General features: G+C 35.1%; 1 protein-coding gene across 36 annotated transcripts in view; it reads right to left on the bottom strand.

The window, feature by feature from the left end:
• Nucleotides 1-1833: 1833 nt before the first annotated feature.
• ctnnd1 (catenin (cadherin-associated protein), delta 1) overlaps nt 1834-24671 on the bottom strand; it is a 55806-nt gene continuing 32968 nt past the window's right edge. For 7 of the 36 annotated variants that reach the window (XM_087237529.1, XM_087237520.1, XM_087237540.1 and 4 more), the window contains 14 exons: nt 23842-24097; nt 22227-22449; nt 20794-20986; nt 17958-18075; nt 16443-16596; nt 15045-15110; nt 14813-14940; nt 13397-13547; nt 11042-11237; nt 9609-9799; nt 8342-8395; nt 7489-7571; nt 5993-6087; nt 1834-3856 (listed from right to left, as the gene is read on the bottom strand). In XM_087237529.1, the coding sequence (XP_087093655.1) occupies nt 6028-6087; nt 7489-7571; nt 8342-8395; nt 9609-9799; nt 11042-11237; nt 13397-13547; nt 14813-14940; nt 15045-15110; nt 16443-16596; nt 17958-18075; nt 20794-20986; nt 22227-22449; nt 23842-24097 (1873 nt within the window). In that variant the 3' untranslated portion in view covers nt 1834-3856; nt 5993-6027. Of the gene's footprint in view, nt 3857-5992; nt 6088-7488; nt 7572-8341; nt 8445-9522; nt 9800-11041; nt 11238-13396; nt 13548-14812; nt 14941-15044; nt 15111-16013; nt 16032-16442; nt 16597-17957; nt 18076-20793; nt 20987-22226; nt 22450-23841; nt 24098-24671 lie in introns of all 36 variants that reach the window. The other 29 variants (XM_087237526.1, XM_087237519.1, XM_087237539.1 and 26 more) reach the window with 6 other exon arrangements.

Below are 24671 nucleotides of genomic sequence, written 5' to 3'. Positions count from 1 at the left end.
TTGTGCTACCCACTGCATCACCGCAACGCCCAATTTAAATTTATATCTACGTAAAATTTAGATAATGCTTACACTGCACTAATAGTGTGAGAGTAGGCTCTCAGAAATAAAGGTATAGAAACAGTCACTTGGGCAGTACCTTTTCCAAAAAAAAAAAATAATAATAATAATTTGTGTCCACAGTAGTATCTCGAAGGTACATATTTGTACCCAACACCTAAAAACTACTTTTTAGGTGCCATTATGGGCCTTTCAGGTACAAATTGGTACCTTTTGAAAAGGTACAGCCCCAGTGACACTTTCCTTACCTTTATGGACAGAAAAAAATTAAAGACAACTAACCTATATTAAAGTTTTCCATGACTTTTCTAAAACTTTGTGGGTTTTTCGGTTTTTCCAGAACTTTTCCAGGCCTGGAAAATGCCATATCAAAATTCCATGACTTTTCCAGGTTTTCCATGACCGTATGAACCCTGTTATACGTTTAATTCATCCGTTACCTGTAATTGTGAAATTTGAAAACTGTTCTTACAGCGTTCTTTAGTTTATCCATAAACCAACATGAAACCAGATTAGGCATCACAAAGTCTCTCACCCCTTTTGCTTCATCATATAACATCATGTTAGCAATATGTGAGCTTTGTCGGCGCCAGTGGTGTAGTGGTTAGTGCGTCAACACATGCACTCCGGTGCTCACGGCGACCCGGGTTCGATTCCGCCTTGCGGTCCTATGCCGATCCTTCCCCTCTCTCTGCTCCCCATGCTTTCCTGTCAATTCATTCTACTGTCATATTAAAAATAAAGGTGAAATCCCCCCCCCCCCCCCCCAAAAAAAAAGAAAAAAGAAAGATGTGAGTTTCTAACAGGTCTGGATGACAGATTCCGTTGCTCTCCTCTTCTGAAGCGTCATGGATCAGAGGAACATCACTCTCCTCTCTGATTTCTGACTTGATTTCATCCTGGTTAACAAGACTTAAACTGATGCCCTAGAAAATGTAGATGTGGTTCAAAGTAGAAAGCAGCTATAAACAGCAAACATAAAAAAGGTTATAAGGTTTTAAATTGTGTGCTTATTTTAGAATGTGTCCTGTTTGTTTCTGCACAATCTCATAAGAAAAATCAACTGTTTTACATATAGAGAAAAGTAAAGGCTTAATTTGTGTGAAAATGTACAATTTTTGAAAGAAGGAGTGAACTCCGTTTGAGAACTAAGAACAGGTAAAAACTAAACTGAAAATGAACTGGCTCGCCAGCTAATCTGGCTTTATGGTATAGTCCCAAGGTCGGATACAAGAGTTGAACAACGTAACCGAAATGCTTGGTTTTAGACCACAATAATTCATTTGTATTGTGTAGGGCCTCTTTCTGTGACAGCATCAATTTGTATTGGGAATGACAGAAACAAGTTTACTATCATCTATGAGGTGCGCATTCATGATATCAGGAGGCCTGGCTTTGGACGCCCGAGGTGGTACTGTGGTGATTTTGGCAGATCACTTACTGTACCTTTAATTGTTTTTGAAAAAATTTAAGTTGATTAAACTAAATTAGTTATGGACCTGGGGTGGCCCAAGTCGGAGCACTCACTCTGTGATTAGTTAAGGAAAATTCCAAATTAAACCAAAACAAACGTTTACAATTGGCTTAAGACTGGCAATGAAAATGAGACATTGCAACCTGCAGACCCTGGGAATAAAAAAAAAAAAAAAAAAAATTTAAAATAAGTGTAATTTGCACACTTAAGTTCAGCAACTAAAGAGTTCTAAATAAATGTATTAAGAATGTATTTCAGTACAAATAGACTGTATATCACACACAAATTCTGTCAGAACCTTGAAAAAAAATCATCCTTTTATTAAAAAACAAAACAGTATTGCTAAGTTACAGTTCAATCCATGAGAGAAAGGTGCAATGTTTAAGACCAAAGGTAAAGTGTTGAAATATGGGAAATATGAATCAATACCCACTTGTTAGTGTTGCAGAGAAACAGCATGTCAACTGACAGCACGACACAGATTTGTTTTTCCTTTCGTCTTTAATTAAAAGATATAAACCGTAAATGCATTTATTTAAAAAATAAAACTGATTGCATATGCATTCACCCACAACACCCGAAAGAAAACAAAAAAACAAACAAAATCAGCCCCCAAAATCATAAAATATAGAAACGAAAGAGCAATAAAAAACAGAAAAGAAAAAAAATAATTAAAATAACAAATATTCTCTTGTATATATAGTTTAAATGTGCTTTTATCTATCATTTTCTCATCAAGGTAGAATCAAAATGTGAGCTCTCGCTAAATCCTGCCTGAAAGAGACGCTGTGTGTGTGCGCGCGCGCGCGTGTGTGTGTGTGTGTTTCCGATAATTAAAAGATTTGTTTATCTGCCTCGCTCAACACTGAACAATTAACTCAATCCTCAAGACGCTCACATTTATTTATCCAACCCAACATCTTAAAGGCTTGGATTTCAGATTGGCAGACTGGAATTAAAAAAGCCATGAGAAGTGGAAAAATCCTGCTAAAACAAAAACCAAATCATCCATTGACCCCCTAGTGCTAAAGTTTCTATTCAGTAAATATCTACAGCAGACATACTGTGCATTCGAATATGCAGTCTAAGAAACGAGCACTGTAATTGCGGATCTCAGAAACAAACAAAACAAAAAGGAAACAATGCATATACATCCTCAAATGTACACTCGCTCACTCTCTACACAGACAGGCACTGAAACCGAGAGGCAGAAGGTGGCCGAACGTCCCTCATCACGAACACGCTGAGCAAACGAGGCACCGCATGTGTGCAGAGTGGGATTTGTGAGTCGCGCTTATATTTACACATTCATTTATATTCAGACAAAAACAGAAACAAAACACTGGGTCCAACTGTTAGGTCGATTTACAAAGTATCGAAAGTGGGACTGCGCTTTTAAACCTCCTCGGTTGTTGCGTTTATTAAAACGAAAGAAGCAGAACTCCTTTTTTTTTTGTACACAGAAATAAAGAAATGGCCAATTTTGAAGTGAAAAAGCAATGTATTTAATAAAAAATAGCTCTCCCACTCTGGAATGCTTTGCAAATTTGCCACTAGATTTGAGACGCAAGACTTCCAGAGAACAGAACTGCCAAAAGATCTTGAATGCTTACTCATTTTTTTTTTTTAAGTAAATATCCCTCTGCCTCTTCTGTAATGCTTTCACAACCCCTTCTAATAAGACTGAACACTCCATAAGACCACCCACACAAAAATTCAAATAAAACTTATGCATAACTTAAGGGGAATTGGTGGTCTTCTAGTGCTTTTACAAAAAAAAAAAAAAAAAAAGAAGAAGAAGATTCAAAAATAGGCCTGTTGCAATGCATTAAGACATAAAACTTACCGAGATATCCTATATACATTATTTTCTTCAGGCCACATGTATGAATGATGCGATTTGGCATTTACGTTTTCGTTTTTATACATCAAATGTGAACCACGAAGCAGGATGAAGCAGAAGAAATCAACGACTTATACTAGTGTTCTAATAGACGATGAAAATCAATAAGCTTTGATAAGCTGGGGATGCGACTAAACAGACTTTTCTGTCAATAGTGTTTGCGTTATTCGACCAAAACAAACTCAAAATGTAAAAATAAAAGTGGTATGAACCGAAAACAAGTCTGATTGTAGTGTCCATTAGAAGTAGTGGCTGTTTATGTTTCTCAAGAATCACATTGATCTCACGGAGAGTAGCTACAGAAGGGCGGGCTGTAATTTTAGTGGCGATGGTCCCGTAAGTGATGAGATCAGACGCTCAGCAGGGACAGTAAGCAGGAGGAGGAAACTCACGGCGGGTGATGCACACGATCAGATTTTCTGTGGAGATAAAACAGAGGAGATTGTAAACTTTGTGCGTGGTGCCTGACTATTAAGTTCACTGATAATAGTAATATAAAAAAAGGGGAAATTGATTCAGTAATGTGTCATCGTAGAGCTGCGGTGAGCGTTTGGGCACATTACACAATCACATTACCCATTATGAGGTAAAGTGATGACAGGAAAACAAAACCACTGGGACAATCAGTCATGTGACCACAGCGGACACATGAGCGGGAGAGAAAGAGAGATAGAGATATATCAGTGTTGGGGAGACAGTAAAATTGAGGTTATTTTAAATTGATCAACGCATTAAAAAATGTATATGAAAATATATATATAAAACATTGATCAATTAATGAAAAAATATTAACTTGATTAACAATAAAAATATTAAATTGATCAATTAGCTCATTTTTTTATCTATCAACTAATAAAAAAATGGATCAACTATAAAAAAAAAGTTAAAAAAAAAACTATCAAATTAAAAAACTGATCGACTAATTAAAAAAAATTGATGAACAAAAAGAATACTAATTGAAAAAATACTAATAAATTAATGAACTAAAAAAATTAAATTAATCAACTAATTAAAAATGTAAAAATGACTAATTTAAATTAAAAATTGATCAACTAATTGAAACATATAAACAAATCAATCAACTGATTTAAAAAATGTAATTAAAAATTGTTTAAAACTGATCAACTAATAATTTAATCAACTAATCAAATTTCTCAAATTAATCAACTAATTACAAAAAAATAATAAAATAAAAAAAAGAAATCAAGAAAAAACTGATCAAGTAATAAAAAAAATCAACTGATCAACTAGTTAAAAATTTACTAATTAAAAAATATTAAAAATTGAATAATTAAAAAACTTAAAATTGATTAACTAATTAAAAAATAAAATTAAACTAATTAAAATGTACTACTAATAGAAAAAATATAAAATGAATCAACAAATTTTTAAAGATTGATTAGTTAAATTTTTGTAAAATTATTAAATTGATCAACTAATTGAAAAACCAAACAAATTAAAACAAAAAAGATGATCTAAAGAAATAAAAAACTGATCAACTAATAAAAAATTGCTCAATTACAAAAATTTATTAATAAATAGATCAACTATTTTTTAATTGATCAACTAATTAAAAAGTTTAATTAAAGGTTCTAATTAAAAATTAATCAACTAATTAGAATATATAAACATTTTAAATTAATAAAAAAATAATAAGTAATGAAAAAATTTATTGATCAACTAGTAAAAAATAACTAATTAAAAAAATATTAAAATTGAATAACTCATTTTAAAAATGTTTGAATTCGATCAACTAAACAGAAAAAAACTTTTAAAAAGTGATCGACAAAAAAATAAACAAATATAAAAATGTTATCAATTAATACTTTTTTAAAAATCAACTAATTAAGATATTAAAAATTGATCAACTCAAAGTGTTGAAAAAAAATCTAATAATAAAAATAAATTCACCAACTAGTAAAACAAATGTATCAACTAATAAAATAAATCGATTAACTAGTCAAAAAAACCTGATCAAAAAAAATAAATAAATTTGATAGATTTGATAGACTAGTTGATAGATTTATTTTTTATTAGTTGATACATTTGTTTTTTGACTAGTTGTATCGGTCAACTAATTTAAAAAATAAATCGATCAACTACCAAAAAATAATTAATAATTGATCAACCAAGAAAAAATTTAATTTATCAATAAAAAAAAAAAAGGTATTGTAATATATATTGCCCTACTAAATGATTGTAGACTGGGTCAAATGATTATTATTGAAAATGTATTTAATTTGTATAATTTGAGAATTTTTCAATCTTTGAAGCGAAACTTTTTTGATTCTTGCTTTGGGGATAAATCTGGATCTAACAGTAAATAAATAAAGTAGCTTAATAAATGCATAAACTACTACCTACTCGTCTACTTGATCTATAGCTCGACTGAATTGAACTACACCTTCCCCAACACTTCAAGAGACTTACAACAATTAGTAAAGCTGAGCTCTGCTGAACAAGGAGAGAGCATTAATGCGGGTTAGAACCAGTGGAGCAGCACACAAACACTTGAATAACCACATGAAGGCCATGCAGAAGGTGGACACACATACCATGCCTGCTCATGCACTGAGTGAAGGGGAGGAGCCTAACCATCATAAGAGTCCAACAGAGGCAAAGAGCCCCGCCTCTCCCCATACATTCCTCCCTGAGAGAGAGAGAGAGAGAGAGAGAGAGAGAGAGAGAGAGAGAGAGAGAGAGAGAGAGAGAGAGAGAGGAGGAAAGGGACAGAAGAGTAAAAGAGAAAGAGGAGAGTAAGTGCAAAAGAAAATGAAAACAGGAAAGAGAAAATAAAAAGGGAGAGAAGAGGAAAAAAGGGGGGAAAGGTGAGAAGAGGAAAAGAGAGAAAATGACAGAAGGAGAAAAGATCAAAAGATGAGAGATAAGAGGAGAGGAGGGAAAGAGAAAGAGGAAAAGGAAGAGAAGTAGAGGAAATAAAGAGAAAAGGAAAATGAGAAGAGAAGGAGCAAAGTGGAGAAAAGGAGATTAGAAAGAGGAAAGAGGAGAGAAGAAAAGGGGAGGAAAGGGGAAAGAGAAAAAAAGAGAAGAGGAAGAGTAGAGAAAAAAAGAAGAGGAAGAGGAGATGAAGAGCAAGATTGAAAAAAGAAGAAAAAGAAATAAGAAGAGAAAGAGGAAAAAGGAGAGGAAGATGAAAAGAGAAGGAGAAGAACAGAGCAAAAGAAGAGAAAAGAGGATAAGAGGAGAAAAAAAGAAAAGTAAGAGGAAAAAGGAGGAGGAAGAGGAAAAGAGAAGGGAAAAGCAGAGAAGAGGAAAAGTAAAAATGAAGACGAGGAGAGGAAAAGAAAAAGGATAGGAGAAAAGGAAGAGGAGAGAGTAAAATGAAGATGAGAGGAAGAGGAAAAAAGAAAAGGAGAAGAGGAGAGTAAAATGAAGATGAGAGGAAGAGGAAAAAAGAAAAGGAGAAGAGGAGAGTAAAATGAAGATGAGAAGAGAAAGAGAAGAGGAAAAGAGAAAAGAAAAAGGAGAGAAGAGAGGAAAGTAAAACGAAAATGAGGAGAGGAAAAGAAGAGGAAAAGAGAAAGTGGAAAGGAGAGGAGAAGAGGAGTAAAATAAAGACGAGTAGAGAGAGAAGAGGAAAAGATAAAGGGAAAAAGAGAAGAGCAAAAGGGGTGAAAAAACCAAGAGGAGATGAGAAAAAAGGAGTACAGAAAAAAGTGAAGCAAAAGAGTGAAGGAGAAGAGTGAAGGAGAAGAGAAAAAGAGAGAGGAGAGGAAAAGGGAAGAGTTGAAAAGCAAACGGGGAGAGAAAAAAGGAGAAGAGGAAAAGAGGAGCAAATTAGAAGAGAAAGAGAAAGAAAAAGAGAGAACAGTAAAAAAAAGTAGAGAGAAGAGGAGAGACAGAGGAAAAGAGAAAGAGGAAAAATGAGGATAAGAGAACAAGAATAGAAAGAGAAAAGGTGAGGAAAAGAGAATGAGAGAGAGTGTGAGTGAGTGAGTTAGTGTCATTAGTGAAGGTACAGTGAGTTATCTCCAGTGTGAGCTTGAGTGTAAAGTGTTTGTGAAGGAGAACAGCAGTTGAGTAATGTTACCTGAGGTGCGTCTCTGTCTGAGCGGTCCAGAGTGTCATCTAAAGTGTTTCTCCGTCCTCGCTGGTCTATTGTTGAATAAGCGTCTGCCACCACACACACATTAGAATTAGCACAGCCATCGCATTAAATATTGCAAAATCAAGCAAAAAAAATTTAGTAATAATATTTCAAAACTGGTAATAATTAAATGAATATTTTTTTTATAAATCAGACAAACAACTATTTTTAATTTAAATAGTTTTAAATAATGAAATGAACTAAATAGTATTTCTTAATTTTAATTCACATTTTACTGTATTTTATGATCAAATTATGGCAGCTGTGCTTAGTTTTTGTAAATGACTAGTAAATGTGTAAAACAGAGATGCCTAAAGTAAGGCCCGCAGGTTAAAGTTAGCCCATGCTAATCTTTGACTTGGCCCGCCATCCTATCTGAAGAGAGAGCATGATGGGGAGGTGATTAGGTCGAACGCAGTTGACTGTGATCATCATTTCAAATTTAACTTACCCTTTTGTTTCTTTTGCCAATTGAAACTGATTAATTGAATTGAATACTGTAAATGAATCAGACTTTAACATGTAAATACTGTCAGCAAACTGCACGAGACATCTGTGAGCAAATTAAAGTAAGCTGGACTAGTGTATTCAGCATTGAACTTGTGTTATTAATAGGACTGTTTTACTGTAATAACTTCATTATAAAATGAATGTTAATCAAATGTATCAAATGATACTGCATGAGTCAATTTAAAGCAAAGTTTTCTAGATATTTTTAAATATTATTGAATAAATTAGAAAACAGAAAAGTTGATAATAGATGTTATACATGAAGTACAGGAATGTGTTTTTGTACCTGGTCCAATGTCATTAAGAGGAATCATGTCTTTTTCTCGGTCTTGTTTGCCCCCTATCAAAAAAAAAAAAAAACACAACCCCAAACAAAGTGAGAAACAGAGCTGGGGTCCGTTCTTCGTACCTCGCTTAAATGATCTAAGATGATTTGGCAGATCCTGGATCTTTTAATCTTGATAACCGATCTCTCGCTAATTTGGTTCTTCAAACAAGTTTGCGAATCAGATTAGAATGTCTGGATAAACTGATCTGAGATCGCTGCGTTTGTTGTGAAGGACAGATCTATCGATCCTCGAAATCATGATCAGCAATGCAACGATTGGCTGACGGCACAGCAGCGTAATGACATCATCTGATTAATATTCAATTATCCATGTGAGCAAAATTACATCAAATTAGCAGTAAACGGTGCGTTAAATATGACACGCAAGAACTTTACACATTTGTTATGAGCTGCAGGCTTTACACTTTTATTTGTCAAGACAAGAGTTTTCATGTATTTCAATGCAAATCAATGTATTTAGTTCTACGTTTAGAAAAGATTTTCGTTATAATAGTAGCCGTTTTTTAATCGGTGTAAAGAATAACTGGTTGTTTACAAAAGCATTTTCATATTGGTAAAGGCGTCTGCAACTTTTGTGAAGCATCAAATCACTGGCATATTAACTATCAAAATATGTTTATGACTGCATAAATGTATTATTGCTTAAAAAAATCACATATTGTGCATTTCTATTATACACAATTTGTTCTAAAGCGATCTAATAAGTTCATTTCAATAAGTTTTCTCTTTGCACCAGATGGCAGTCTTTGTACTTTCATTTCGAGGGTGCAGATTGCATACGTTTTATTAATATGTATAACTTTGTTTATTTTATTAATGACTATAACTTTATATATATATTTAAAAATTATATATTATTTTCCCAAGTGTATATAACTACTACTGTACGAAAATATCAGAATTCGGTACATACTTTCTGTATTATCTTTGCTTGAACTAAGCCGATCTAATCCTGTTTATATGAATTGAACCTGCTCCCGATCAGGTTTGACCTAGCAGAACTGTTGCCATGACAACAACTCTCGGATCAGCTTTGAAGAACGAAACGATCCTGGATCGTGTCAAATCGTCAATATCCAAATCCAGCTAACTGAGTAATCCACGTACGAAGAACGGACCCCTGCATTCTGCATGTCCAAAGCGCCGATAAACATCCGCTTGTCCTGTAAACACATTTCAGAGAATTCAGCAGAAATGCCTTTACCCCTGTCTATTAGCGGCAGGGTGCTCTCCTCGTAGCCCCCGTTGCTGCGGGTGTTGTTTGGCGGGTTCAGGTTCACCATGAAGTCGGTTTTCTTCCAGCCGTCTTTCTCCAGAGTGCGGCGGAGCTCCTTAAAGCCCCACACGATCTGCAGCACCAGGCCTGCACCACGCACCTCACGATCTGAACGGTTGCTGAATGACCAAACACAAAGTGATACAACTATTGCGTCTCTCACTAAAGAACATTCAAATAGTCTCTTAAAGGGATAGTTCACTCAAATTGATTTATTAAAACTCATAAACTATTAAACCTGTAACCATTGACTTCAATAGTAGGAAAAGCAAATAAAACTATTATAGTTCACTGAAAAACAATCACATATCTATGATCATGATATAATCATAGTCTCTTCAAGGGATAGTTCACCCCATTGAAATTGAATTGAAATTTACTCAACAAGTGTGACCATTGCCTGGGGTTGGGTATTGTTTGGATTTATCTCGAGACTGGTGCTAAAATCGATACTTTTAAAACAGTACAAGTGCCAAAACGGAGCCTAAACAGATACTTTTAAGCCACAAAATTATGGTGGATGACTCTAGAAAAATCTCTCATTTTACAATCTTTAAAAAAAATATTTTAATAGAACAATATAATTAAAGTTTAAAGTAAACAAATTCATATTTAATAGATTTGAATTGCATTAATATATTTCCTTTGATCATTTGCGAAGTTATTTTTTTTCATGCATCACTCCGCAGTCTTCATAAACAAGGTAATTAAATAACTTAAACTCAAAATAATCTTCCAGCACCGTCACTGACAGAGAGAGCAAGTGCGCATGTTGCTGTGTCAGAATCCTTGCTTGTACAATACGCTTTAGAACGCTTAGTTTAAGCAAATTTAATGAACGTGATCGTGCGTGTTGATCTGAAGAGAGTCGCTCTCACTCACCGAATGCAATGTACTGTCTGTGTCCGTTCCCTAAGCAACAAGAAGCGCCTGACATCGCCCGTCCGTATTCCTCAGAGTTGTTTAGAATTAAATGTTTAGAGATGGTGTGATAACGCGTACCTATGTGTGCCTTTGATGCACCCCTTTGATTCTTCTTACGTCCTTGTCGCAGCACCAGTGGCACCGAAATTAGACACCGAAATACAAATTCAGGGTACCCAACCCAATTGAAATAAACCTGTAACCATTGACTTCAATAGTAAAAAAAACTTATTCTAAGGAAGTCAATGGTCACAGGTTTACAGGATTCTACAAAACATATTCTTTTGTGTTAAACAGAAGAAACTTAAAGGTTTGAAACATGAGAGTAAATTACATTTTTTGGGGGGTAGACCATGCCATTAAGAGGTGTGCAATATTGAAAAAACATGCCTATTTTCAGGGGTTAAGAGTTAGAGAATATTTCTTATAAATCGCACCTGTCTTTGTTGATAAGCACCAGCCTCTCGATGCCCTGGGCGCTGCGCAGTGTTTTGGCAGCATCCACACTGGAGCCGACCACTTCTGCCATGGTGCTGAGAACAGACACCACCGTCTCCTCCGAGAGTGCGCGCGCAGGTTGACTCTGACCTCCGCCTGGCAGATTCGCCACCAAGTTAGGCACCGCATGCTTCCCTGCACAGAAAAAAAGGACGACAATAAAATTGTCAAAAATGTGTACTGTCCCTCGAGTACATTTTAGGTGCATCAGTACTTTTACTGAACTATTTTCCGTCAACCTACAGTCAATACTTTATTATTTACTTATTTTTTAATAGAATAATAAATTCTGTGAATCACATTTATCAGGGTATAAGCAGGAATCCGAAGCAGAAATTTCAATACCTTAAGACTTTTTAAAGACCTTTTCAGAATATTTTAAGACCACGTCACCACTAAGTTCTAATCAGTATAAAACCTTTAACCTAATAAACAGTAGTTAATAAACAGAACTTAAACAAGCTCGGAAGAAACAAACCTTGAAAAAATAAATTACCTGGTTGTTTTCAGCAACAGGTTTCAGCCACGGTTTAAACTCATCTTTCTCTAACCAGGAGTATGCGAACATGCATTGTCACATTTTGCCGTCTGTTTTGCTCTATGGCAAGGCTATTTAATTGGTTTGTCATGGGGGCCAGTTCATGAAAAGCATCCCAAATGATGGACCATAAAGATATGATTTGCAATATAAGTGATGACACAACAGCATACAAGAGCCTATATGGAGAGTTTTTGCTCCTTAAGACACCCACGTTGTATTTTTCAAACTTTAAATTAATATATTGTATTTTAAACTACATAACATCATTGCATTGTACAAAGTGGCATTTGTTTTTACAACCAATGAAATGCTGTATTTTAAAAGCCCAACAAAAGCAGTGCATTGCTTAAGTAGGCTTCTTCTAAGTTCAGACACATTCATATTTTATGTTTTGAACTGCATAACAATTCGGGATGCAACAATTATAGATTTTGGTTGTACGATTATAGTCTGAAGAATAATGATGGTGTTATCACGTCTAATGTAAATTTAAGCTTTATATTAAGTAAGTATTTAAATGAACGGTTGTAATCATCTGCGTTCATACATACATGACCATTTTAATAATTTGTAATAATTCTAACCTATCTTTCGTTTACATTCCACTGAAAGCCCCGCACAACTCTCACCGCTACGGCGTGAGATGTTTTCTACTCGTGCGTCTGGAAGGTGCAAATGCATCACTCCGCTTGCGCACGCATGTTGGCATATATTCTTCCATTGGAAATAACAAACTTGCAAGCGAAAAAGATGCAATATGTGAATGACCCGCTGCTATAGTTAATCCAGTGTTTGTGCGTATTAGCCTTGGTGTAGCTCGGAATTTTAAACTAGCAAAATGTGTCATAACTTTGTTTAGTTGCTGCAGTTTCGTTGAGAAGCCTTTAAGCTTAAGTATTCAATTGGCTGCTCACTTAACGTCAGGTAACAGCCTTTAACTGCAGCTCGTGCTGTGTTGAACAGACGCAAGTCACTTATACATAATTATATCGGCTGTTTTTCGACTGAACTAAATTTATTTCGATGTCTTCGTCACATTATTTGGAGCGCCAAAACATTTGAATAGCCCTGCTCTATGATTTCGTTAGATGTGGAGAGCGCCACATCACCTTCCCGCGTTTGTCGCAAATTACTTGACATCAACCGGACAAAGGAGCTTGGATGCACCTAGCCCTAACCAATTGAGGACAATAAATATTTTAGATTTTTTGGAGTCAAACACTTTGGACAACGCATAAACAAAACATTAAAACCCTAGTAAAAACAAGATTAAGACTTTAATACATTTTAAGGGCCTTAATTTTCTCAATCGATTTATCAACTTTTAATACCATAAGACACCCTGTTTATAAATTCAGCAAACATCTAGTGTGGAAGCCTTTAAAATGTCAAAGATGACACTAAATCATTACATGCAATGACTGAGAGAGTGTTTGGATAATGAAAACGAAGATATCGACTGTATGAAGACTCAAATCAACAAATGGCCTTAATCACTAAATTCAGGAAAGAATGTTACGCTTCACACACATGCACAAATCGCATCTAAACGCATCACCCTTTCATATCATTACACGTAACCACTCTTGAGTACTACGAAAAAGGCTACTTTTCACTCGTACTTTAAGTAATATTTACAACATATACTTTTACTCTACATTTTTGGACAAGTAATGGTACCAGTGTATGATTTTTTAGTTCTCTTTCTACCCCTGCATATGACAAATCTGATTGGTTGATTTCTCTCACACACCTAGCAGCTCACGGTTGCGAGCATCAATGGCCAGGTTCCTCAGCGCTCCAGACATGGCTCGGACCACGCGGTCATTCCCATGAGACAGCAGCTCCGTCATCATTGGCAGGCCATGCTCCTGTCTCATCGTTGCTCTGATGTAGCGCCCATACTGAAAAGAAAATGGACAAGGTGCATGAAGGAAAAGTCATACAGTTGCAGTCAGAGTTATTAGCCCCCCTATATATTTTTTTCCCCAATTTCTGTTTAACAAAGTTTTAAACATTTCTAAACAGTTTTAATAACTTATTTCTAATAAGGGATTTTTTAAAATACAATGACAGCACATAATATTTGACTAGATATTTTTCAAGATATTAGTATTAAAAGTGACATTTAAAGGCTTAAATAGGTTAATTAGGATAGTTTAAGTAATTGGGCAAATCATTAAATAACGATGGTTTGTTCTGTACACAATTGAAAAAAAAATATATCGCTTAAGTGGGATAATAATACTGTGATTTACTATAAAACCACTTAAAATTTAAAACTGCTTTTATTCTAGCCGAAATAAAACAAATAAGACTTTCATCAGAAGAAAAAATGTTATAGGAAATGCAGTGAAAAATCCTTGCTCTGTTAAACAATTAATTTTAGACACTAATAATTTTGACTTCAACTGTAAATGGTGACAAAAGGGAAAATTACAGATTTAAAACCAACTGAACTCTGTTCTAGACACCTAGATTGCTTTTAAGCAAAATAGTTTCACACAGCTTATGTCAGAATTTTGTTTTTGCTTTTATTCTTGAAACTGTACAGTCTGCTTAAATCAAAAACACACCTACAAGCATATTTATAGCATATAGTTGTTTTTACATTTGCATTGTCAAAATGTAACTAATCTGAAAGTTACAGTATTTATCATATTGGATCAAACTTATTTAAACAACAAGTGCCATTTTAGTGTAAAGGATCTGAAAGTTATAGTATTTTCACAGTAAATCAAGCTACTTTAAATAACAAGAGTGCTATTTAATGCAACTAAAAAATACTGTAACTTTCAGATCAATTACATTAAAATGGTTTTGTTGTTCAAAAAAAGCTTGATTTATGATGAACAATACTGTAAATTTTAGAGCATAGTAACTCAAGCTTTATTGAAAGAAAGTGTCATTTTAATGTAATCTAAAAGCTACAGTATTTTTCATAAGAAAAAAAAAAAAATCAAGCTTCATTAAATAAAAGTGTTGTTTTAATGTAATGTTTAATGTAATTTAAAAAATACAGTAACTTTCAGATCAAAATAAGTAACAAAAAAGAAAGTGTCATTTTGATGTAATCTAAAAGGTACAGTATTTTTCATAGTAAATCAAGCTTCTTTAAATAACAATAGTTCTATTTTCAGACACCCCTAAGATGCTAGCATTTACTCACAGTCCAGCGGCCTGCACACAGATTCTGCACAGCCCCTGCGGCAGCTTCTAGAACCGAGGGGTTCTTACTCTCTTTCAGCAGAGATGTGTACACACGCACTACCTCTGGCTGGAACAGCAATTCATATCCTATAAAAACAACAGCAATCATTATTTAAATGATTTTCATCCATCACACAAAGATAAAGCAAAACCCCTATTTAAAATCTACTCGGCTAAAGAGATGGATGTACCTTTGGCTGGTGTGGTTCTCTTTGGAATGTCAATCGTGTCTGAAGTCCCATCATCCTCTCGTTTTCCTGAACAAAGCAGACGGCATGAGCAACAAGTGAAGATGAAATGATAGTGATGCAACAAATCTGAAGAAAACCTCTTTGAAGATTAAAAGGGGATTTTTTTTTGTTAAGACAAAGAGAGTTTTCTTCAGACAGAAGCTACATTTATTCTCTGAGGAAAACCCCATGTGCTGTGATGACTTAATGACTGACGACTTAATGATGTGGACTGATTCAAAGGAGCATGTGACATTATAAAGTGATGAGAAAGTGCACATTTAAAAGAATCTAACAATCAGTTTAAATATCTGTATATGTTAATATTAAAAGTGAAAGAGTAAAAAAGAGAAATGGATTGGTCAGAAATGCTGTGTTCCTGCACCCTCTGGTGGTTACTTGTGACATGTTTTATATGACGAAAGCATATTTAAAGGACCAGTCACACAATAAAAAATTCATAGCAATAAATCATTTTATACTGAATGTTTAATCTCGACACTCATTTCTTAATTTTCATAAGAACCAACATATATTTTGGAGAGTTTTTGTGTTGCTTATGTAGGCACCAGGTTTTAAAATGCAGCAAATGAGTTTAGTGGCATAATGTGATGCCTGTTAATGATTTCATGTCTACTTCCTTGCGATCAATAAAAACCTTGTTTGTGTGACTGGTTCTCTTAATAGGCCTTCTAACTTGACCGAAGTAGTGCAGCTCATAAAACAGACGTGAAATGGGATGAGAAATGCATCTCTTTCCTCCAAAAACACTGGAGTTTCAGCCATTTCAGATCCATTTTCTGAGCTTTGATAAGGTTAAAAATGGGTTACAGTGAGGTGAAATGTAAATAATTTCTATGAAAGCAAAAAGCAAAGCATTCACTTTAATATATATAAAAAGGTAAGAAATAAAGGTAAAGAAAAGCTTACCTTTGGAAAACCACTCGTCTGTTACAGGATAAAAAGATGTATGGAATGAGATGAAGCAGAGGAGACAGATACAGAAGAAAATGAGAGGAAAGCAATGTTTTTTTTACTGCAATAGTGCCCCAGCCACCCTACAATTATTCAGCAAACCCACAAACAGAGCACACACACACACACTTGTGCGAAAATCATGCACGCTTCGTCTAAGTCTTGTGTAAACAAACACAATCTGGCACATTTCAAGCTCGGAAGCTTAAAAAAAAAGGACTTTAAAGTGTATAGTGTGGTTTAAAGACAAGCAATACACACAGTCTCTCTTAGCATTGTTTACACAACACAGAGATTGTGCACTGGAATGCAAAGATAGCAAGTTAACTTCTAATTGGCACAGCCGGTGTCCGTGTTCTGCTTTAAAATGAATCAGAAGCGCACCTTTGCCCTTTCGGGAGCTGAAGCAGCCGCCCTTTTGGGACGGGAGGGGGCCTTGATTGACAGGAATGGACTCCAGATAGCGCTCGCAGCCAGGGATCTCCCGATGCACCTGATAGGACAGATTCCTCAGCAGACACACGCTGTTCTCGATCAGCTGCACACAGATACAAACATCAGCAATTATTAATGGCTTTGCAGGAGAATGAAGCAGCTCCTCCAAATGCACAGAACACTTTAACAACTGGATTTATTTTTGATTATCAGGGAGAAAAGACAGAGCCTGTTAACTAAACTGCAAGATTAAAGTTGCAGCGTCATTTGTCTAACGGAAAAACTTTAAAAATTTCTTCATATAGTATGTAACAAATCTATATAGTTATTATTTACCCCGTAAAATGTTAATTTTTTTTATTTGAACCCTTTCACGCATACAAATCACATGTATGTATGAATAGAGCATTCAAAGCGCACGTCATCATCTGCTAAAATTAAAATCTGAGAGCAATTTTAGGTTTCAGACATTCAAATACACATAACTACAAGTAAAACATACAGTGGAGCAAGTCCCAACTTTTGCAGCTAGCACCGCCTCGAGGCAGCGCCGACGGATCCACAATGCAGTTCGGCAACGCCTTATGTCACCCATTCAAAGTGACTAGGAAGCATTGAAGCTGATGCCCCGTGTGAAGGGGGCGTAAGGCCGCTTGTATCCGAGATCTTCTGCTTTTGGTTATAACCAAAAGCTTATGACCAAAGGTGAGAGTAGGAACATAGACTGACCAGTAAATCGAGAGCTTTCGGCTCAGCTCCTTCCTTACCATAACGTGCCGCTACATAGACCACATTACTGCTGCCGCTGCACCACTCGGCCTGTCAATCTCACGTTCCATCCTTCCCTCATTTGTGAAAAAAACCCAAGATACTTGAACTCCTCCACCTGTGTTAAGGACTTTCCTCCATCCTTGAGATGGAAAATCACCTTTTCCGTAGAAAAGTCCTCTTACTTTAACGTGGCTGGGATGAGCAAACCGCCCCAGTGCATGCAAGATCCATGTTCGATAAAAGCCAACAAAACCACATCGTCTGCGAATAACAGAGATGAAATCCTGTGGTCCCCGAACCGGACCCCCTCCAGCCCGACTTCCATGCAATATTTAATAGTTATGTGTGTCTGTATTTGCGTGTATGTACAATTACATTTTATTACAAAAACATTTTTGAACGTAGTGTCTTGTTTTTAATCAATTAATGTAAGGTATTTTCAGTGGAAAACTCAAAAGACAGGTTTCTTTTAAGGTTACAGGAGTTAAAGATAATAGCGTTACATATTCTCAAAAGAGAGAACTGGTTTTAAAACCAAAACTATTTCCCAGTCCTAATTAGACTGCAAAAATTTAATATGAACTAACATAAAAGACCAACAATGCTTTCTTCCTCCTGCGCTCTTCCCCAAACCTGCTTCCCCTGTCATTATTGAGTATGAAAGTGCCCCAAATGTTAAAGCTCAACAGTTACCTTGTTGTCCACATCTTTGCAGTTGATCTGCGACTGGACGATGTACATGAGAGAGTCCACCAGTCCGGAGCACTCCCTCAGCTTCCTCCTGGCCTCGCTCCTCTCCGAGCTTACATTCCTGAGAGCAAAACAAGTCACGTCAACTAATTAGCACGCAGCCTGTTTAATGTTTAGCAACGTTTGGCAGGCACAGAAACGTCCAGCTCCGGGTCATCACCCGAAACATTAACCGACTGTACACAGATGGCGCCTGGAAAGCTCAGCGCTGGATGAGAAAGTAGGGGGTTAAAGGCGAGAGACACTGTTAGCTCTACTTAAAAGTAATCACGGTGTTAAATCGTTCCTCAGACTGAATGGAGAGCTTTCTGAAAGCCTAATAGGCGAGTGGGAGAAGTGAGGGACACTTTCAAAGAGAAGCACTCAAGGGAAATAAATGGATTCAAAGATCACATTTCTTGCTTTTGTCCAAACTTTGTCTTGCTTCTTTTATGGCCTTCTTGCTCGCGCTCTCTTACAATGATTCAGGAGCATTTCCTCTGCACTTCCCTCCTTTCTTCCACATGCAAATCCAGCTTCCTCACACACACACTTTTTTTTTTTGACAGGAATTCTTTTGCAGTAAGACACACCCCTGCTCTCTTTAACACCTTTCATTAATCTGAATCATGATACAGTCCCTTCCCAACACATCCTAATCCTTCCCTTCACCCGCCTCTCTGTGTTCCTGAAACACCCAAATCAAGCATTCGATTCCCAGGCTGATAAAATATATCTGGCATTAACCGAAGATGGCCGACCAATTTGGACTTGCTTGACTATGTTTGTGTGCAATGACTTAACACTTTTTCCCCACATATTTAATCTTTATTCAATACAGCCACTTACATTCTCCTAAAAAACACTACATTTGTTTACTTCCAGTTTTGATGAAGCCCTGCCCTAAGAAATGCCTAGTGGGTTCTGAGTGGTCAATTGACCCAGTGTGTTCTGATTCATTAACCACTTTGTGAATGTTGCAGGTAACATTAGACCCCGGCAAAGACTATAGAATACACAAGGCATGCCACTCGTATAGTTTTAAATGGGGAAAAGTGTAACAGTCAATGTGGCGAATGAAGCCCCGCCTGCTAGATCAGAAGAAAATCATCGGTGGCTATTGACCTTATTCTAAAATGCGGACGTGCCCTGTTTTTGCGGTTGTTTTAGAACTCCTGATTCAGTCATCTACGGGAGAAATGACTAGGAATAATAAATGTCAGAAAACGATCAAAGTACTTGTTCTACAAACAAGTGTTTGCATTACTATACAGTCCAAGTAGAATAATATAATAAGAAAATATCAGTTTGCGACTTAAAACAGCAAAACGAGCAGTTTTTAACCTCTAAAAATGAATGGAAGTGAATGAGAACGGAAGTCTTGAGCCAAAAAAATTCAAATGGCTGCACCCACTGATACGCAAAGAATAAGGTGAATAGATTGACAATTCTATGGGGAGAAGCTCATACCAGACCTGTGTTTTTACGACAGGTCTTGTGGTCAACAAACACACTGGAATGTCAGCAAATACTTGCTTTACAGACATAAGAAATATATCCACATAAAGCTTGAAATCTGTACTTTTAGATGAACCAACTACACTTGAAAACAGTTTTTTGGTTTTATAATCGGTATGAAACGGGTACAGACCTTCCTGTCAAACGCACATCACATGATAGCAGCAACTACTTAAACGCCCACAAACTTGTAAACAGAGTCGCTGTCATTTCTGGAGAAGATTGGCTATTTAGGACAAGTTGTGAATAACTTCAGAAGAGCAGCATGACCTAACAAAGTCTTATCTAGAAGTTGATAATGTGCAACACGACCTTAAATGAGGTTGACTGTCGTGATCTTGTTTCTTTCGCGTCCACACGAGCATTAGCCAGGTAAACCAGAAAAAAAAAATGCAAATTTTGTTTGATTCGAATGTTTAGAAACTAAACTTATGAGACCGTTGTGGTTTAATTTTATTGGTTATTCCAAATATGTATTGTAAATTATAAGCTTGACAGTTTTGAAGAATTGGATGTTTCCACATTCAGACATAATGCCTGAGCATACTGCCCGAAAGGCATTTCAAAGATGGCCACTGAGGGAAATGACTTGTGTCAAAAGCGACTTTGACCTAGTGCAAGGTTGTGTAAATTTTAGTGTTTATTACAGAGTAAGAAGCTTGTTGTAGTCTCTGAGTCATTTGTAGGCTTTTAAACTTGAACACTGTATTAAATATCTCGCTTTGGGTAAAAATTTGACCAACTTTGCTGTTCTTTATTATTGTTATTATTATTGTTATTATTATACCATACAGGCTGAAATAACTATAAAATAATGACATATGAATTTAACTACCCCATCCCCAGCAGTCGGTTAAAGTTAGAGTAAAAGTACAGAAAAGTACATTAAGGTGCCCTTTTAGGTCTGCATGAACCAGAAATAGCCAAGACTTTTATTCTTTAAAAGTTATTTACTTCCAACTAGAATAAAATTTTGGATAGAGATTTTTTTTTTACACATCAACATCCTTCAGTCATAGAAAACTAACAGTAAGAGGGACCTAGCCAAGAATAATGTGGCTGCAGTCATCAAGCTGACTTCAGAAAAGGGTAAGACCTGAGACCTGTTATGGGTTTGATCAACAAAGGAGACATCTTAAACATGCAGTGTTGGTGGTCCTTCAGGAACTTGTCGAAAGGGACTGACCTGCGCTAACTAAATGCGCTATCAAAACAAACAGTATACACTTTATTTTCATGTGGACATTAAATGGTAGCATCCACCAGTTGCATTGTGACGTACCTTAAGCAGCCGGTGGTGTTGGTGAGCGCTGTCTCCCACTCCAGGTGTCTGGGTTTGCAGCTCTCCTCTCCGCCTTCATTCCCCCTCTCCCAACCCGAGTGTGGGACCATCACCTCATCGGACAGGGCGTGCAGCGCATGGTCCACAATCTCCATCTTTACCGAGTCATGAGACGACAGGTTCCACAGCGTGCCTGAAAAAGCACAAGCTATCAGTTACTATCAGATGGAAAGTATCTTGTCTGAATTACCTGAAAGCAATGTTAAAGGTGCTGTAAAGTGCTTTTAAATGTGCATTTTTCTATTGAAATTTGACAGTCTTAAGTGCCACACAAAGAGAGTGTGGGCTATAGATTAGCTTCTCCCCTTTGAAAACCAATAGTGTTGTCTGACCACTGCTCTGCCAGTGAGAGCTGTTGAGCTCAAGTTCATCAAGAGAAAAGCGTCTTTAAGGGGGCAGGACATGTCAGTTACCAGAGAGCATTTGACAGGTCAAGATTTGAGGTGGTGTGAAAAAAGTAAGTGACAAACTGCAATTTTAAGTGTTTATATCTGTTTTACATCTTCTAAACTATTATTTTGTCACTGTTTCGGAGCACACTAGATTATAGATATTCTTAAGACTAATCTAATTCATTTATTTTTTGACAGGAATTTTAAAGGTTTTTTTGTGTGCATCAAGACTATTTATTAAAGCAAATATACAATTAAAAAGTTTAAATTAAAAAATTTAACAGGAATTTCGTTTTAAACATGTCAAAATAATGAAAATGTAATATTTTCAGATGCGTTTGTGTTCTACAAGTTATTATACAACAACCAAATTTTAAACTTATCAACCATTTAAAAATTTTAAATTTAGAAGGAAAAAAGAAAAAGAAAAACAAAACTGGTTTTCATCTAGAGCAACTAAAAAAAATAATAAAATGAACAAAAGAAATTAATTCTAGGAAACGGAAACTCTGTCTCTCTGATTTACTGAATCAGTGCTTGTTTTTCAGTGGCAAGTACTAATTTCCTCCCTAAATGAACATGTCTTAATTTATTTCCCAAATGAACATTTTTCATATATAGTGTTTATATTGTGCAAGTTTTTATGTGTTACACAACCAAAAAAAAAAAAAAAAAATATATATATATATATATATATATATATATATATATATATATATCAATAAATCAATATTTAAAGATATTTTTTCCTCAACCACATTTTCCTCTTTTTATAACAGCAATTGAAATGGACCACTTTGGCAATTAAGAAACTGAACAATCTCAGTCTCTCTGATTTACTACAGAACGCGTGTTTGTTTTTCATAGCCGCAAGTACTTATTAATGCTCTCCAAATGAAGATAAACACATCTAAACAAAACTGTAGAAGGGCTTTTGAATTGAAACCACAAATAAAATCAAAACTATAGCTTTGTGTGTACCTGTTATAGTGTCTGTAAGGTCCTGATCTCTGGTCTTCCTCAGTAGCCGCACCAGCGCAGGAATGCCGTCACAGTTCTTGATGGCTATCTTGTTATCTGGATCCCGGCCATACGAGATGTTCTTAAGTGCTCCGCATGCAGCATAATGCACCTCCTTCTTTGGGTTATCCAGCATGGACACCAGGGCAGGGATTCCCTTCAGTCGTCTAACTTCTGACTTCACCTGCAAACACAGAGACGGGGCATCAAATGCATTGATCTGCCATGTTACACCATGAGTGACTTCTCTATTCTAACCAAAGGATAACAGAAAATTATGAAAATATAAGCAAAAGAAACAGTATAATGACATGTATAAATGCAACTTTTTCTATTAAAAAAAATCCTGAAGAAAAATGTATGGCTGTTATTGATTTTCTTTTTATAGATTTCTATAGCATCTGTTAAATCACAAAGCTTAAAAACAAAAAAATAAATAAGTAAATAAAGTAAATAAGCAAATAAATAAAAGTAAATAAGCAAAGTAAACAAATAAAGTCAATAAGTAAGTGAATAAACAAGCAAATAAAAGTAAATAAGTCAACAAAAAGTCAATAAAGTCAATAAATAAGTAAATAAATAGGTAAACCAACAAAAGTAAATTACTAAATAAGTAAATAAAAGTAAATAAATAAGTAAACAAATAAATGTACAAAAGTAAACAAATAGGCAACGCGGTGGCGCAGTGGGTAGCACAATAAGTAAATAATAAACAAAAAATAAGTAAACAGGTAAATAAATAAGTAAACAAATAAACAAAAGTAAATAGATAAATTAAGTAAATAAGTAAACAAATAAACAAAGTTGAATAATTGAACAAATACAGTAAATAAATTAATAAACAAATAAGTTAATAGATAAACAAATAAGTAAACAAATAAGTATGTAAATAAAGGTAAATAAGTAAAAAGAATTAAGGTAAATAAACAAATAGGCAATCCGGTGGCGCCGTGGGTAGCACAATAAGTAAATAAATGTAAAATTAAATAAATAGGCAAATAATAAACAAAAAAATAAGTAAACAAGTAACCAAATAAACAAAAGAAAATAAATAAAAAAATAAACAAATAAGGAAATAAATAAATGAATAAAGTAAATAAATAATAAACAAATAAAGGTAAATAACAAATAAAGAAAATAGATAAACAAGTAAACCAATAAATAAGTATACAATTAAATATGTAATTAAAGTAAATGAATAAACGTAAATAAAATAATGAGTAAACAAATAAAAGCCAATTAATCAGTAAACAAATAAATAAAAAAGTAACAAAATTGTAAAAAGGAAATCAATAAATATAGTAAATAATTAAATAAAAGTAAATAAAAAAGCAAACAAATAAAACAATAAAAAAATTCACAAGTGAATAAAAAATAATATACAATGCTTTCCCATAAAATGCCTATTAAATATATTGCATATTAAAAAATAAAAAAAATTTACTTAAATTAAATGGCAATAATTTGACAAAAATCAATTTAAAATTATTCAAATTATTTGACCACCCCAAAGCTTTGGAACAGAAGTGCATTTGATATTTAACACCCTGCCAACATGACACTAGTGCACACTAACCTTATCATTCTTGAAAGTGAGATGTTGCAAATAAGCTGCGGCGTTGCTTTTAACAGGGTCCAGGCGGTAGTTGAGCATAGCAATGACTTCAGGCAGCTCGGGTTGTCTCCATGCTGTGGGCGCGGGTCCTTTACGAAGGGTGCTGTCCAATGATGCCATGCTGCCTCTCTCGCCCTGTGCCAGCGGAGCTCCACCACCCCAATAAAACATGTCACCTGCACCACTCATATCACCATCCAGCGTGCCCTCATACGAGCTGCGCGAAACAAACAGCAATGCAAACATGACGATCTTTTTTTTCAAGTCCTCTTTAAGTCCACAGACCTAAATTATATATTACCATAACATAGGCTAATAGAACACTTCCAGTTTTAGACCAAAGGATGTTTTCAGTTTACTCGTGTGCAAGAACCTCTTAATAAAAATAAATAGTTTGAATTCCAAAACATACGAATGCAACTTAAATGTGATCAAATGCAAGCATAATAAAGTCAAACATCCCTAGTTTACATTTTATTTTTGATTACAGAAAGAAATGATTCAAATCATGTTTTTTCCTAAACAAATGTGCTTTTCTGATGCGTTTTACTGTTGCACCCCAAAAATCAAGCAGTGCAATCTACAGGTATTATCCTAAAAAGCCACAGGTCAGATTTTCTCAACTTAGGAAGAGTGCTTAATTGCGATAACGATAATTTATTATTTATTTTATTAATTTATTTATGTTAGCAGGAAACAAAATCTTTAAAAGTTTCAGTATCGATTGGTACCGAAATCCAGTATCATCACAACTCCATCTTCATTTATAATTTACTCAAAAATCCTTAACA

The sequence above is a fragment of the Danio rerio genome, chromosome 1, assembly GCF_052040795.2.
Source record: "Danio rerio strain M-AB ecotype USA chromosome 1, GRCz13ab, whole genome shotgun sequence".
In the NCBI taxonomy this organism is placed as follows: Eukaryota; Metazoa; Chordata; class Actinopteri; order Cypriniformes; family Danionidae; genus Danio; species Danio rerio.
Note: the sequence above shows the minus strand (reverse complement) of the source record. Positions and strands in the feature narration are given on the sequence as shown.